Source organism: Colossoma macropomum, unplaced genomic scaffold, assembly GCF_904425465.1.
Source record: "Colossoma macropomum unplaced genomic scaffold, Colossoma_macropomum, whole genome shotgun sequence".
Taxonomy (NCBI): Eukaryota; Metazoa; Chordata; class Actinopteri; order Characiformes; family Serrasalmidae; genus Colossoma; species Colossoma macropomum.
The window spans coordinates 3,742,667-3,760,320 of record NW_023494794.1 but is presented as its reverse complement, the minus strand read 5'-3'; the positions used below and the strand labels follow the sequence as shown (position 1 = coordinate 3,760,320).

Genomic DNA, 17,654 nt, shown 5'->3' with positions numbered 1-17,654 from the left:
CCCAGTTAACATTTGCTTTTTTCTCGATATTACATTTGTTACGCCTAATTCCCATTCATTTTAACTGCTCATAAGTTTTCAACATCTAATTCCTCTTTTAAAAACAGAGATAGACAAGCTCACTAACACACTTTCTCTTTTAGGAATTGTAAGCTGAGCAACAGCAGCTTCACCATGGCATCAGTGGACATCCTTTACATTGATATCACACGCCGCTGGGCAGGCATGGTTCCAGACTCTAGAGAAGCTGGTAAGTGACTTGTCTGTGTGTGTGTTAAGTTATTAACATATAAGTTATTAAAACAGTTGTGCTGTTCATAGAATCATCTTTGGCAAATATATTTTTGGTAAACATAGTCTAGAATGAACAAACCACTTCCTTGGCATAAGAATTGTTTATTGCTATGATTAATACTGATGAATTATTCTTTTATAATTATTTTCCTGTCAGGCCTAACAACACCCCTGACTTAAAATCACTGTGATGCATGGCTTATCTGTCAAACAACAGAATCATAGTACAGATTTATTTTTTTCAAATAAGATCAACAAGTACTGTGTGCCTTTAATAAGGAAAAACATGCTGAGCAGCACTTCATTGTGAGAAACTTAAACAATTGTTACTTATAAACCATATTGACTGTCTTATATTGGATTGCTAATAGCTATATCACTCTTGGCCTGCTTCCACAAGTTTGTTTGATAAGTAGGAAGTTTTATATAGTTATTGTAGTAATGTAGACAGTCCTGCTGCAGTAAAAACCAATTAGACTGAATAATGCCAAACAGCTATCATCACGCCTGACCTCAAAATTTCTTCCCCTAGTACTTTGCAGAGATTGTGCCTGAGTTAATGACCCGAGAAAGTAATGCATGCTGCAATTTTAAATTAGCACTTCTAATATGCGTTGTGATAAGCATTAGGTTGCGGTCATGCCGGTATTATTTTCCCCAAGGAAATAGGCCCAATATGAATAATGCATACCTCATCTTGCCTGTCCTAATCATCAGAGGGAGAGACAGGAGAGTATATACTTAAGTGTGAGTCGTTCAGAGTAGCCAAAGGGGTGGGCCGTGAGGAGAATTCCAGAATATGTTTATTGGTCATGTACTGTGAGGGTTTGATTTTAGTGCTTTGGGTTAGGAGAAATACATACACACACTTAAACACAATCTGAACGGTAGTGGGAGGAGGCTAATAACAGGAGGATAAGGTCAGCGATTATGAATAATAAAACTGTGCTTGAGAGAGAGATTGGACTGTTTATCCCTGAGGAGGGCAGACAGAAAGAGCCTGGGAACAATTTTCATTAATAGTAATAAGTTTACTATAGAATATGGCTGACTTAGCATGTACACAACTATAAATCCTTAACACTACCCTGCTTTTTAGGGAAATGAAAATGATTTGTTTTTTTTTCCCCCCAGAATTCCTCCATAACAATATTCCCAAACAAAGCAAGAGTCAGTCTATGAGAAAATTTTGGGAAACTTAACCAACTTTTCCATTCCATATAAATATTAGATGGGGAAAAAATGGGTGCCAAACACACTGACTTATTAAACCTATTTCTCAGTGTTCTTAATTTTATTTTTGGAGTCACTACAATGGATTTACATGCCTCAAACCACATTATTTTTCTCACACTGTACATCTCAATTCACCCTCTGTCTGAAACGCTCTGTTAAAGCTCATGTATGTTTAAGCCCCACCCCTCTCAATGAGCCCAGTGTGCTCTGAATGGTTAGCTCGCCCACTCAGCAGATGAAAGTCAGAGCAGTTAAAATCGGTAGCGGCATCCTGCTAGAAGTTCCACCCCTACAGGCGGCCAATAAGGATTGTGTTACTAGATTGCATCATCTTGTAACAAAGGAAAAGGGCTGGAATTCCAACGAGGCAGCTGAGAAAAGTTGTTTCTTTTCTTTTTGGAAAAAAGCATAATAGGTCCTCTTTTAAAAAGTAATATTTATCAGCAAAGGTGCACTTTGTACATATACAGTTACTAACTGTAGCCCATCTGTTGCTGCACAATTTATCAGCCATACTGACATACCCCATCTATCAGTGGAAAGGGACCCTGACCACATAGCATTTGGGTGTTGGACCACTCTTGGTAATATCAGAATGGTAATGACGTGGCAGTATGTGTGGTGCTGGTGCGAGTGTATCATGCACAGCAGCATTCGCACAAGGAGTACCATCGCCTACTCCTTGTATTGTGTTTGCAGAAGACTGAGACCACCCTTTATTTATTTAATTTGTAGTCAAAACTGGCATTACATTCTCACTTTTAAGTGTCAGTTTTTCAGCTCTCCGCGAATATTTTTCCACACTTCCAGAGCTCAGTCTTAGAAGTTGGTTGTGCTTTCTACATCTAACAATCCAACTATTCCCAATTACAAATTTACAATCATCAGTCCATAAAACCTTACTCCACACCTCAGATGTCAGTAATGGCTTCTTGACACCTACACATCCTTTCTGTAGTGCTGAGTTGTCTTCTCATAGTCAAAGGATGGACAGAAACACCTGTGGATTTTTCAGATCTGATCAGATTGATTGTCTGTCAACGCTGAAAGCTTTCAGCACTGTTTATCTGATGGGGACAGTTTTGGTGCTCTACCAGGTCTTGGTTGTTAGGGGTCCCATTGTCTCTTTATCTTTTAAGAATTTTTTGAACTCAGAGATATCTTCAGAAATATCTGTGGAAAAATGCACAGCCGTGCAGTACTGTAGGTGTACAGTTTGAGCCTGTAGCTCTTTCAGCACACAGTTTGTATTAGTCTCAATGATCTGTGTCTGACCACAGGATCACGGTTGGCTGGATATTTTCAGTTGCTGGATTATTGTCAACCTAGCAGTAATATTGTATGTAAAATGGTGTTTAAAAACTTCAGTACCCACTGTGCCTGATACCCTCTGTCTGAAACGCTCACCGATAAAACTTGTTCCCCTTTCTATACGACACCTGATCCTCAAGTATCTGCCGATACCGAGTAACAATATCAAACCTAACTGTCTAACTCCTCCATAGGTGCCTATTAGTCCTGGTATTTATACCATTACACTTTTTGAATATTTTATTTTGGTAAAAGCAGTATTCGGTCACAAATAAAACATCCTAAGCTTGTATGAAGGTCATTTACTGGTTGGATAATTCAAATTTGAACAGTTTCGAAAAGCCATGAAAGCTATGAAAAGAGGCTCTTCTTTAGTAAATTTGATGTATCGAAATCCTTGCCGGTCACGTCAGATTTTGCAGTGAGCATTTTTACTTCTGTTTGTGATTGAATCCCACACCACCAACATGTTGCTTGCTTCAGGTAAAGTTCATCTACTGGCGCACAAGCAAGCATAACTCAGATCCCTTGCGTGCATCCACAGAGTGGTCTTGATAAACTGTAAATGTAACACTGCAGAATTGGTGACCATTCTTTCATTTCTGCCACTTTCAACCTAGTGATCCCGCACCACTTCTTTTACAATAAAAAAAAGAATTCATCAGTCGGCTAACATACTAATATACACGTCATCCTGTCCACAGTTACACAAAATGAACACAGTCCATAAGACAGGCTACATTCACCTTCAGCCACAGAGCTCCAGAGCCTATAAAGACAGTCTATTAAAGCAAGGGACACCCCAGCTGAATGTGCAGAAAAAGCTCCTGAGATTCTCTCTCGCTCAAAGGCTGAAATCTCCCTTTCACTGAAGTTTAGTTTTTCATCTGTGTTTCCTTCCAAACTTTCAGGCTGCTCGATTACCTTGAGGAATCTCTTGTGACAATACTGGCTTGTAAATGAGGTTTTAAACGCAAGAAATATGTAAATATAGAAGGTCCATGATTAAGTTTTCATTGCCGCGGGGATTTGGGTTAGACTGCATGTACTAAATAATAGAGAGAAGAAACCCTGTGAATGAATAAATATGCAGAAGGAAAAATTCAGATGCATATGCATGACTCTAATTACTGTCAGTGTTAATAAAGCCGAGTATCTTACAGCTTTGACTGCAGTAAGATAACTTAGTGCTTGGGAAATTAGATCTCTAAGGTCTTTCTTTAAATCATCCATTTTTTTAATTGAATGTCTTCATCCATACTTAAAGAGTAGGTTTTTTTTAAGTAAATCTCTATTATGAAACAAACAAATAAGCTGTGGAAGAGCAAAGACCTTTAAATGATACCTGTAACAACACTCTTATGATTCACTACTCTCAAAGCACTCTGCTAGGTATCATTACGTGTTGTCACCTTGAGGTACTTTGCTGTTGCATTATGATATTTAGTAAGGACCTAAACACTGAAATGAGGTTGTTACAGTTTCATGGTTAGACACGGTGTATGATGGGTTGGTTACCTAACCGTTAACTGTTCCAAAATACTAATTAAAATGCTTTTCTGCCTCTTAGTTACAGTTCCTTAAAAAGTGGTTCTCAGGCTATTTTAGCTGCAACCACTTCCTATTCGACTCGTCCTGAAACACTCTACAGTAGCTGTCTTCACTTTTCTGCATGTGCAGGGGATGAAGACTTCATATCGCTGGTAGACAACACAGTTAGCTAATAATATTACACAAGTGGCTAAATATATAAATAGATAAATAACACTGAGTATAAACAAACCAAACAACAAATATCTGACACTTTCATGGCTCATTCATTCTGAACACGCAACATGCATGTTTATTCTTGGCTCTGAACTGCACACTGCACGACTTCATTCTGCATTTTGGCTTATAATGACGTTTGACTATTGACAAAATCTGCTTATCATGACAAATGTTATGAAAAAGTAATTATTATTATTTTATATGTTATTAAATTAGCTACAGTTGCAGAAGTTTGGGCTCCCATGGTCGAATTACATGTTTTATTCAATGATACTGTGAAATCAGATATTATTTGACAAAGTTATCATATAGTGAAGATGTCAAATTGTAACACTCCTGTAACTTGGGCTGGTCCACTACTTCTGGATATATTCATTTTACTTTTATTATTATTTTTGCTATACTTTTTCCACAGTTGTATTTTTCCACTTAGAAGTTGGCCTGGCAGCCCATCTAGTAAAGGACTGGTTGAGTCAAAGAAAAGTTGGTTATTTTATGCACAAATTTTATGTGAAAAATCTTTCAACACGATGTCCGTGATGGAACTGGCAGTTACATTTATATGCCAAAAATTGGGCTCCCCTAGTCAATGTTTTGTTGATTTTTTTAAGTAAAAAACAGGTTAATACCTCCTCTACAGAGAACACACTCCTGCAGAATTACTGTTTATTTGCTAAATGTAATGTTTTGGAGGGAAAAACATGTTATGGGATATTTTATATTTAACGTTTCTTTTCTATTATGTTAATCTCAACAAGTCACTTCATGCACTAAAATATATTAAAATGTAAAATATATATTAAATGCCACATTTAAGTTGAATGTGTTGAATGTTAACGTATTTCACTCAGAAAATCAACAGTTCAATAGAACACTAGAACTCAAGTTCAATGGATAATTTGTCACTACTTGGAAATCTAAGTTTCTAAATGCAGTTAAGATTGATGAAAAACTACATGATGCCCTCTGTGTTTCTCTGTCTCTGATCAGGGATGGGTCTGCAGGCGTTTGTGGAGGCGTTTTTCTACTTGGCGGCTCGCAGATTTAAGGCATTACCTTTGAGGGAGCAGGTGCTGTCACTGCTGGAGCTTTGTGAAAGTGCCCTAGAGGGGCAGGGACACGTTGAAAAGTCACGCCCTCAAAAGCAACTCTCCAGCATTAACCCTGCCTCAGCTCATTCCACAGCACCGCCCACACTCAGCTCCCCTGCCCACACGCGCCGTCACCAGGACGACCGAGCAGATCAGACACTGCGACATTCCGCAAAAGCAAACGTGGAGTGTTGACGACTCTTATGAACGAGCCGAAGAGTCTGGTACGTGCTGTAGTGTGAGGGAATGGGAAAGTATGCAGGTTAGAATTAACAGAACAACAGAGGGAGAACATGCAACTTCGTTCAGGGGTGTTGTTAGTACTGCAGGTGTCTCTGATACACGTATATTTTTTTTTCATGGCTCAGTTAAAGTATTTATTTCACAAACACACACAACAAGGATGCATCAGTAGAGTAAATCCACGTTGTGCACCCTGATGCCAGTACATAGGGACTGCCTTGTGTGTGACAGTGTGCGCATGAGCATGCACGTTGCACAGCAATGCTAAAATAAAGTTCAGGTGACACTTGTGCGAATCAAAGGAGGGATGACCATGTATCCCTTTTACCATAGAATCAGGGACAAGCAGACTCTTAAAGGGATCGGACCACACCACTTAACTTTCTGTTCAGACAAGCAGCTGATCACACAGAATGGCCGTCTGCAACTAACTAGCTAATCCAAATGGCGGCCTTATATCACCACATGGTGTTGACACCAGGATTTGGCATTGAGTGCACTAAATGTTTACTTAAACTACTGTATTTATATTCATAGGTTATTTTATTGTATTCAAAGTTGACTTTTTTCACAAAAGAGTGATCCACCATAGTATAACTGCGTCACACATTAGATGTAAATCTAAAAAGGGCAGGTCTTAATCGTATATTAGGCAATTAAAAAATATTCTGATAAACACTTTTATTTTTTATTGCACTACTTAAGGCATCTAAAAAGCTTGGCTGGTGTTTGCTTTGGATGGTCATGCAGAATAAACCTTGGCCTTGGAGTGATATTTTGTATTTGTTTTGTTTTCTGTTCATTAAAAATATGATCAGGAAGCTGCTTAGGCTACTTCTGTTTGTTAGTCAAAGATAAGTTTTAGACTTAAAAGTGGGAGTACATCAAATTCTGTAGCTGTACGGTATCAGCCAAAAGCAACAAGTACACAGTTTTTTTGTAATTGAGATGTTTTACACTGCATACTCAAAACTGAAAACGCATTCCAGTATACAAAATAAAAAGAAGTACTAAGGCAATGTTTAGGCAAGATGACTGTTGTCTGTAAATCTTGGATTCCTCAAATGAGGCCGCTTTGCCTCATCTACACAGACTAATGATGCTCACAGTGAACTAAGCTAGTAGCTGCCAATGAGCACTGGGGTCATTTCCATAACGCTTATTGGTGGCTGTTCATGTTCATTTATTTTAGCAGTATTATTGACATAACAATTCATTTACTAACAGTTTTATAAACATGGGATATTCTTTGGGTCATGATTTCATTGATTTCATTTTCATTGATTTGCCCCACATCATGAAATAAACTTTTAAATGATTATAGACAAGTTTACACAGTTTAAAGCACAGATCATCTTGAAAGCCCTGGTTTTTACAAAGTGTATCCCAACTGCTGATGGGTACTGTACATACTATGCTATCACTAAGCTAAGCTGATTTGCACACATACGTTTACTCTCTTTTATTCAAGTAATGTTTGACTCTTGTAAAGGAGTAATAATTATTCGTAATAATCAGTACAACCATAAAGGAATTAGTAAAGACTGTGAAAGTGAATGGTCTAGTCTTACTTGTAGAATCTGGTATCGAAGTATTTATTTAAATCAGCTTTAATATAAATGTACACACATTTATAAACATTAAATATTTTCAAGAAACTCCAAAATGATTATTTAATGCAGTAGTTTTAGACTGAGCAGCACTTTTATAATGTCAAACATAGCTTTACATAGTCCCAGAGCTAATGTACATCAAAGTCTGTTTCTGTAATAGATGTCAATCCATTCAAATTTAGATTTCCATTATATTTCTTGTGAGGTTTCTAAAAACATTCAAAAACATTAAAAATTGAGAACATGTTAAAGCAAGGGTAATATAGCCTCACGCTTGTTTATGAAATCCTCCTAAAAGAAAATAAAGACAACAAAGCAGGTATAAAATAGCTAAATAAAATTTTAATTATCCTAGTTGCAAATGTACATAAATTGCACAGCCACATTTTCATAGTTCTTAACATGGACATATCTCTCTGTACATTATTGTTCTCATCATTGTCTTCAAAAGAAGCCAGAGTCCAGCCAATACTTTACTTTAAACATACTTACAAAACTCCTTTCTACAAGGATTATAAAACATACAACATATTTTTGTATTCAGTTATAGATGAATGTCTCTTTTGACAAAGCTAATATACCACATTGACTGCTGAGAACAGGAACTGAGTAAAGAGTGTGTGCCACTGTGAGTTTTTTTTTTTTCTTTTTTGATAATCTAGAGCTGAAAAGATGCCGGATAAAGACGTCAGTCTGTCAGAAAGAACCTTGAGACATCAGCAAACACTTTTCTTTGTATGCTGTTCTGTACAGTTGATGAGAATCAGTCCACACGTACTCGTTCATTCTTGGAAACGTGACGATTCAGAATAGCTTTTCGTTTGACTGGGCCTTGGTGATCAGTTGGATGCGCGCAACTGAAAACTCCTGAAATGCGTGGTTCCTTTATGCTACCACTTTGAATATTAAATACTGATATAATGAAAAGCAACTGCAGCACATATTCACTCATGGTGTCATAGGCTACAAATTCGCTAACATTTGTGAGAATTAAGCACCAAATTTAACAGAATCAGTAAAGTGCTAAGATTGTAGTTCACTGACCCACAAATGAGCACCTTGATTTGGCTACTTAAGCATGGTCATGACGTGGGTACGAGTCGAAACAGAAACTGAAAGAAGACTTTTCCCCCAATATTTAACTGCCAGTCACTGACATGAGAGAAAAAGCAATCTGAGCTACATGTTTTTTCCTACCAAATGGATTGGCTGTTTCATATGTTTTAAATCACTGCCTATGATGGAAGGTAAGCTCATCATATCAGTGAGGGACCCTCGAGACAAATATGGGTTTCTGAATTGATCTCACTGTGGGGATGTATATTCTCGCATATGAGAAACTGAATTTAGTTACAATAAAAAGTGCATAGGCTTAACAGGCATTTATTAGGGCATTATGAAGGTTTAGAGTTTGTGCTTTATGTATTTGGTAAACCAGATTTAACAGCTCTGGGTGAACTACAGCCCCTACATCTTTTGCTTTACAGACCAAACTGAATATAATGAATCAATGGGACAGTGTCATTCATGACTGGCTATTTGATTCATAATGTACATTGCATTGAAACAGCAGAAACATCATAATAAATGTAATCTCTAAAGTCCTAAATCAGCAGAACACATGTTGAAATGAAAAGTTTTATATATATATGTGTGTGTGTGTGTGTGTGTGTGTGTGAGAACATATATATATTTAATTTTCTTTTACATAATATTTACAGGATGCACCTTGTCTTGCTACAGCAGAATTCATCACTGATAATCAGGTAAAAATGTTTACTATGTCCCGAGACTCAATGCTTATGCATCGCTATATATATTTTATATTTTTTGCAGTCAAATGACAAGAACTATATTTGTCTCTCGCTCCTTATTGGCAAAACAGCTAAATCAGATCTGCAGCATCGCATCTTACTGTAGTGCCAGGCATGAGAAATGCAGGTGGCTCCTCTTGTATGTAAGAACAGAAATACAAAAATAAACAAGCTCTCTATGCTTGTATACGGACCTCACCTGCTGGGTCGGTGAGAATGGCACGCACATAAACAAAAGTGTGGACACCTGGCACTGCCTTCAAGAAAGAAGCAACAAAAGTGGGAAGCATCAATATTGAAGGCTTAGAAAGTGATTAAGCTCGAAAGACTTTACACCGGTTATAGAAAGGTTCTATAATATGAGGTTAAATATGAAACCAAAGCAGAATTAAGACAAAGTTAATTCATGTTTATGTCTGCTGCCTAATTAGTAATATTCATACTGCTTTATATCTGCAGCTTGTGCTGATTAAAATGGGGAAATACCTCAGGTGGGCACAGACCAAATTAACATACTCATCTATGGCAAATTGCATCAAAACAATAACTTCACCATGACTCTACAGAAGCTTGTTTAAGTGTAAACTGTAATAAACTATGTATTATAACCCTTAGACTAGAACCAATCACACACACAGTATACTGTCTTTTAAAAAGGCTATTAAGAATGTCTCAGGGAGTAGCGACTGACTAAAATGGAAACTAGAAAACTGGCTATATATATATATATATATATATACACCAAAATGAAAACTTGCTATAAACAATATTTGCTAACACAAGGTTTAGTGCTTCACTCCTTGTAGACATGCCTTTGTAAACATGTTTGAAAATGGTCCAGCAAAAGTGTTGATTTTTGTTTTTAGGCAAACTGATTAAGGGGATAAAGGAGCTGCATTCCATTCTTAAGGCTTCTCATGTTGAAGAGCTTACAAAGTGCACTAGGTGTGGGGAGCTGGAGCGGTTACAGAAAGTGCAGTAGACGTGGGTGCAAGAAAGGGTGCAAGAGAGCGCTAGATTTTCTGAAAGGAGGCAGCATTTTGCATTTGCTAGCTTGGTATCCAGGTAACAAAGTTTTCAATACCTGGTATTGAAGAAGCGTGAATGAGTACGAATACACGCTTTTAAAATAATCACTGGACAACAATTTGGAGATCTGAGGCTAAAGCTACTGCGGAGGGACTTGTAGCCACTATACGTCTGCGGTATGTACCCAGTATGTCATTTTTTTGATGTCCAGTTGTTGCTTACATTTAGGTATTCTAGTACAGAGATTTACATCTAGTGGTTTGTCCTAAACTGAAGTAGTGGATGCCTCTTAATGGCCAAAGCTTTGAGGTTTACCTCGTATCCTTGCTCCACAGAACAGCCAATATCATCTACCAGCTGTTCAAAACCAGAGTCCATAAAAATAATAATAAAAAAAAGAAACTGTCCGCACAGACACATTTCCCGTGCCTTTCCCAGCCTCTTGGCCATGTGTTCTCCTCTCTCCACCCCGTGCTTTCTGTCTGGATTACGCCGTACATCTCTGGAGGCTGGCTTCAGCAGTTGGAGCTGTTCCGAAACTCTCCGTTCTCTGTGATCTGCAGTTTGGTGGGGTTGGTGGGAGAGATGCCATTGCGTGTCTGCATGCTGTAGCGCTCCTTCAGCTGCGACAGAGCGCTCATCAGCCTGGCGTTGGCTGCATCTAGAGACGCTATCCGCTTCTCCTGTAGAGAGACACAAAACAGAGAGAGAGAGATAAGTAGGACAACGGGATCATGAAGACACACTGAGAGAGGGAAGAATGATAATTTGGGGTGACCTCACAACAGTTCACGGTTCGACTGCTGACAGGAACCTTATAATTTCACCACAACTATTTTTAAAAACACAACAAAAACAACTGGAGGAACTTTGTAGACTTTAGTGGAACACAGACAATAGAAATGCAACCAACTAGTAAGACTGAACTTTAGGTGTGGAAAAAAATCTCTTCAGATTTCAGTGATAAACTGAAAGCAATTCTCCTAAAAAGAATGTACGCTGTAAAAAAGGCAATGAATAAAGACACTAAATACTGAAAAATGTGATATTATATGTAGCAGTTGAAGCTTCAGATTGCAACTCAAGGTAACATTTAAATTATTAATGCTACATTTTTTTTTAATAGGCTTAATGCAATTTCCTAGTTTGGCCCTTCAAACCATATACAGTGTAGGTCACACAGCTGACCATACGTTGTTTATTGCTGATATAAACTGTGGTCAGGGCCCTCTCTTTCAAATATACCTTTAAAATGGCCTTCAAAGGGATACAACTTTCCGACTTCCCATTAATATTATGAATATTCTTAGTACACAAAGTTTTGGCAAAACAAATGTATTATTATTATTATTATTATTATTATAAAGTGACTTTACCTAAAATGTCTAAGTATGATAATGGGATGTAGCACCATGATAAGACGTAAGAGATAAAAGATATGACAGCTGGATGTCGTACAATGGTTCATGACACTACTTTGATCTCTGTGAACGTTAGGGTTCTGCACAGTTTTCTTCATAACCACTCATGTAATACTTTAATGATTCATCAGTTTAAAAAGTGAATTGGAATTTAAATAAGTATAGAGAGATGATCAAAGGCTGGTGAGAGAATGAGAGACCAGCAGGGGGAGATTCCATGAAATTTTAAAGGCACTTGGTGCCATTTTGGCTCAGATTCGTGCAGCACTCTTGGCTCTTGGTCCAGTGCTGTATGTTAATGAAGTTTTCATGCTGGGTTCAGAGTTGGAAAACTGATTTTTCTGCAAATGCACATTCATTCCTCATTAGGAAAGTGTGGGTGGTTAATATTAGATAGATGTGAGTGTTCGGGCTGCGGGCATGAGTGTGTGTGTTTAAGGGGGCTTTAAAAGGGGAAAACTTTTGAAGTATTATCATGAGAATCTGTCGTGTGTATGCATATCGCTGCTGTCGGAAGAAAACCTCATATCTCCATTTTTGACATAATTTGAAAATACCTGTTACCCTTTAACACTGTGTTACTTTCATGATAAATGGACTAAAAGAAACTACCCAAAACGACTTGGGGGGGAAAAAATCTGGTTCCATTGACTTACATTAAAAGTAAAGTAGGTTTTTTCCTTCTCCTGTAAAGTTACTATTTTCAAAATAAGAGGTTTTCTTCCAACAACAGCGATGTGATTGTGATTGTGCATCTGTCCATTCCAGCAAAGCCTCTCCTTTGTAGATAAGAGCTTTCTTTTTCATTGGCAGTCACACACACCACCTCCCCTGAGAGCACAACAAACTGCTCCGCCTTCCACCTGGTCTGAAGCTAAAAGAGCAAAGATGCCTCTGAACGAAACCACTTGTGGGAGAGGACTTTGAATTATTGCATTATAAGAAAAAGTTTATATATACTCAACATGGAGACTCGACAACTTTGATGAATCATCTCAAATATGTAAGTAAATGATGCTCGTCCAAGTACCACCATGTGTCCAATCCACACCACCTCTGACTCAGCCCAGTCCATAACTGCTTCAGGCAGGAATATCAGCTTTTTCCTATCGTATTAAATTGTTTATATTTTTTCCTAAAGTGTCAGAGAAGAGCGTCCTCCACACACACAGTACAAGGTGCCGCTCTGCAACTGACCCACCAACAAGATCATATTTTAGTCAATATGCAGTTTAGAACATTAAATAAAGTGGGACAGCTGAATATACACCAATAAAAAAACTTTAAAATATTTGTTTTTAAGGGTGATTTTAAGAATGAGTATTAGATCAGTGTAATTTGTAAATATTAAAACGTATTTGAAGTCTATACAAAGGTGTTCAGACATTTTTTCCACATTATGCCAAAGTGTGAAAAATCTAGACAAAATATAATATCGAGAATGAAAGGACTTCAGACAGAATGACGATTAGCATGTTCGTGTATTATCATTATGTTCAGTAATATTTTACATAAAAATCACTGAAAATATCACCAGGTCAACACAGATGAGTTCAGTCCCTGGTGATGCCATAGCTATCTGTAGCCAGAAGTCCAAGAGAGCACAACTGGCCTCGCTCCCTCTGGGTGGTCTAGCCTGGCTAGCAAATGTGGACATCGGTTAAATGGTATAACAGAATTGGCAGTTAGTGTTCTCCTGCAAGCATGTTGAGCTGGCCAGTGACGTTGAGTTAGCCGCAGTTTGAAACAAGGTGATGAAGCTTCATGTATTTTGGAGGACGCACATGCTAGTCTTCCCAGCTTGGTAACATTGTTTGATAGGAGGAGACCTAACTAGCTGGTGGAATCAGACATGACGGGGAGGAAACTGGATAAAAAAATAAATAAATAAAACAAAAAAACAATGTGATTTTGCCACAAGAACATCTGGGGACAAGCATGAGAATTTTTGGGCTAAATACTGGTGGGAATGCAGACTTTTTAGGGTGAGAACAAACAGTAGATTTCTAACTAGTCCAATGCTTTGTAAAGTCGGAGCTCAAAGTACAGGGCGATGGTGCGCTCTTCAACACTGTCCGACAGAAAAAGTTTGTCTGATGTTAGCCCCATGACTGCAACATCAGTTACCACTGCTGAAAAATCCCCCCCAGAACTGCATACATACTGCATACTTTACAAGAGCAGACACCTGACGGATTCGGGGCCGGGTTTAACAGGAGGTGTTGTCCAGCGTCAAAAGTTTACCAGACCTGTATTCTTAGAGATCACATTTGGCTCCACAAGAAGGTACATGTTGTATTATCTCTGTATTATCATGAGCAACGGAAAGGCAAAAAATGAGCATGGGGCTTTAGAAGCTCATACCTGTGCATCTATGATTTTCTGTTTGGAGTCAACCAAGGCCTGCATGTCGGCGTGATCCTTCTTCAGCTCCTCCTCCACAGACATCAACCTGCATCGACAAAACAAAAGCAATGTAACACTATGCACAAGTTATGAATTCCCTTATGTTTCAGATGCTGTTTATTCTTCCTGTTATCTTCAAACTAACTAATATCTTTTATCCTTGGACTCAATTTGACCCCACCGGTTAAAACCTCTGGGAAATATCAAAGTTCTCATGTGACATATGTTTTCCCCTCCCCCATGTGGTGTGAACCGAGTGGTCCTCGCATTACTACAGGTACGGTTGTGTTAGGTATGTTAAAGGTATGGTTATGTTAGGTATGTTACAGTTATGGTTATGTTCTAAAGCAAATGGAAGTTTTGTTTTTTAAAGATTATAAATTTGCATGTTATGGTGACCTCAGTATCTGTCAAAACAACCGAAACTCTCACACCCACAGCACGGTTGCAATTTAATATTCAAAATTAAAACATGAGCTGGCTCAAGTACATCAATGATGGATCACGCTGCCTTACTCCTGTCACTCCTACCACATCCATGTCAGAGCATGTCACAGTATTCAAACAAGCTTGCACACATTTGGATTTCTCTGTGCTGTTGCAGCAGTTTGAGGGGTGGAGGAACCGCAATGTGTGTGACGCTCGCCGTGTCAAAGGCAGACATCGTGGCATTAATTGCAGTGTGATTCTCTTGCACCAGACAAACAACGTCATACCTAAAAAGAGGGGAGTTAATGCCACCAAGGTCCATCTTTTGTGTCTTGTTTGAACACTGTAGCTCACAACAGTAACATCGTTTTGGCTGTGTGGCGCGGGTGACAGAGCACTGCTTCAAGTCAACCAGCTGATTAAAACAGCTCACTTGGGAAGCTAGAGTTCTTCACTCTCCCAGGCCACACATACAGCATCCTCAGTGTACTTTTGTTTAACTCAGTGCTGCAATTAGCATGAACCCACCTCTTTCTTTCACTTTTGTGGCCTGGGAAAAGCACTACTAATAAAATATGAATAGGGCTGTAAGGAGCAGACATGATTTAGCACTGCCAAAGCTTGTTAGGATGTTAGGATAGAAATGAGGTCAGAAATGGAAAAAAAAATACTACTATTCATTTGTCACTTGTGTCACTCGTGTGGTAAATGATGTCATCGCTTGTGACAAAAACTGTTTATCCAATAACTTAAGAATTAAAAGATCACTAATATTTTTTAAAGGCATAAATAAGTTATATTGCAATAATTATTGTTATCGTTTTACTGCCCAGCCTTAGTTCATATCTCTATGCTTTTGAGTCAAAACTTTTGACTAAAAAAGTGGGACTATTATTCTCTGTCTCTTCATGTTACAGTGGAATTCTGTACAGCAGTCAGAGATGATGTGAGTTTACATTCTATATTTAAGCTGTTAATGCAAGAGGTAAAGTTAATCCTTTGAGGCTTCAGTTAAGACAGTCAGGAGCTGTTGTTATGTGTGTTTTGGGGGTTATTATGAATAGAAAGGGTTTTTTGCGTACATACATGCAAATGTACAGCTGCAACCATTTCGAATTGTTAGTCCTTTCTACATTGTAAACAGACTAAATCCGTCTGATGACTTTGTACTGTCTGACCAGAGTCTTGTGGCGGCCAGTACAATATAACCAATATCCATAACCAGCTCAGCTGGTCAAAACACAAAAGGGCCTGTTGTTTCAAATTCAAAGTAACAATTTTGCCTGAATGTATAAGTACAACTGTGGCTGCTGTGTCTACTCAGTGTGGCTTTCTTGACAGTTTGTAATTGTCTTAAACAGCTGTCTGCTCCATCCCTGTAGCAGACACCTCTCAATAAGCAGGACAAGATGAAAACCAATGCACGCTGACAGCTCTCCTCCATCCTGCCTGTTAGAGCCTCAGTGTTAATGAAAAAGAACGGCAGACTAGAAACAGCTTGTTCCCAGCATGCGCTGCACAGCCTCAAGGCCTTTATTTCTGAATCTCTTTTTTGTTTATTTTTTATTCCATCCTGATTAGGGGTGTATAATTTCATCAATCTCAAAGGTGGCACTTCATAAGCACCACTTTTGTAATATCAGAATTTATTCTATTAATTATAATAATACTTAAAGCTGTACTATGTAAGGTTTTTGTTAAAGTTGAAATAAGTAGAAGGACCTACATGCACTCAGCGAAGGAACTGTTACTGTGTGTACTTCCACACTTTGCCACCAGAGAGGTCTCCAAATCCCCACATCTTACATAGTGCAGCTTTAATACATTAGGCACTCATTTTTGGGCCTGACTTTTCTATCTTCCTATGCACACATCTTAAACAGACACTTTGGCTTTATTCCACTGCTGTGTAAAAATTTCCTCCACTCACATTTGTGGATTCAGTGTATTTATAAAGATCAGTTTTGTCTGAATTATAAAATAACTGAAATAAGTCTAATCAAAATTAATGAAATTTGAAACTTCATAATGCACTGAATTCTTTGCTGAAGAACCGTAATCAAAACGAATCATTGTGAGGTCAGAGAGCTGTGTGCTTAATACTGAGCCCCCTTCCTCCGTGTCTCGCACCTGCTGATGATGCTCTTCATCTGCAGGTCCTTCTCGTCCTGCTGGCGGCGCAGGCGTTCCTCAGCCTCCTCTAGCCGGGTCTGGTACTCCAGCAGCATCTTCTGTGCCTGTTCATCCTGACCCTGCAGCCGCAACTCGCACTCCTCTAGCTTCTGCACCGACCCACGCAGCTTCTCCTGCAGCATAGCTATCTCAGCCTGGTACTGAGAGAGAGACACAGAATGTATCTTTGTTAATCGCCTCATCAAATGTAATGAATTAGTAAGATATTCCATTCAGCGCAATTCATTTTACTTTAATAGTACAGCACCGCCGTCTTCAGCAGCCTCTGTTCAAAACTAGGGAATGTCAGGATCTGGAGTGGGTTCCACTGATTTTGCACGTTGCAAGTTTGTACTCAGGTTTGTGTGCAAAGTCTAAGTTCTTAACACTAGTTACGCTGTTAATTACTGTCAGATTTTCAAAATGTTTAAATCCCTTTTTGTCACAGTAAAATACTCATTTTATTCATTATACTATTGTGAAATCAACTCATGTTGATATTGTTGAAATACTGTCCTATAAAATTTAAAGTTTTTTTTCATATATACAGATATGGTAAACCACTGCCTACTGAGTTGCTTTTACAGTTATGTAAAAAGGAGATGACTGTTTTTTAATTATAGCTTACTGTACAGCAGAATACAGCTATATTACAGTAATCTTGTGGTCCAGCTGACTGTGCAGTACACTTGGCATTTTACTGTTAATATGGTAAATCACTGCAAAGCCACCAGTAATCACTGCAAAATTACAGTGAAATTTTTTACAGTGTAAACTGGTGCTTTATTACTGTCAAGAGGGTGACTAAAATAATATAGGAGTAAA

The 17,654-nt window shown here is 38.3% G+C and overlaps 2 protein-coding genes across 8 annotated transcripts in view; one reads left to right on the top strand and one right to left on the bottom strand.

Annotated features, from left to right (window-relative positions):
• ttll11 (tubulin tyrosine ligase-like family, member 11) overlaps window positions 1–6,884 on the top strand; it is a 35,170-nt gene extending 28,286 nt beyond the window's left edge. The window contains exons 8-9 of the mRNA XM_036579926.1: window positions 144–250; window positions 5,602–6,884. Of these exons, the coding sequence (XP_036435819.1) occupies window positions 144–250; window positions 5,602–5,897 (403 nt within the window). The 3' untranslated portion in view covers window positions 5,898–6,884. The remainder of the gene's footprint in view (window positions 1–143; window positions 251–5,601) is intronic.
• Window positions 6,885–10,105: 3,221 nt separating this feature from the next.
• The window catches only part of dab2ipb (DAB2 interacting protein b), a 143,135-nt gene continuing 135,586 nt past the window's right edge, over window positions 10,106–17,654 (bottom strand). For 6 of the 7 annotated variants that reach the window (XM_036579923.1, XM_036579919.1, XM_036579918.1 and 3 more), the window contains exons 12-14: window positions 16,788–16,990; window positions 14,187–14,274; window positions 10,917–11,084 (exon numbers count right to left, since the gene is read on the bottom strand). In XM_036579923.1, coding sequence (XP_036435816.1) covers window positions 10,917–11,084; window positions 14,187–14,274; window positions 16,788–16,990 — 459 coding nt within the window. Of the gene's footprint in view, window positions 11,085–14,186; window positions 14,275–16,787; window positions 16,991–17,654 lie in introns of all 7 variants that reach the window. The other variant, XM_036579925.1, reaches the window with a different exon arrangement.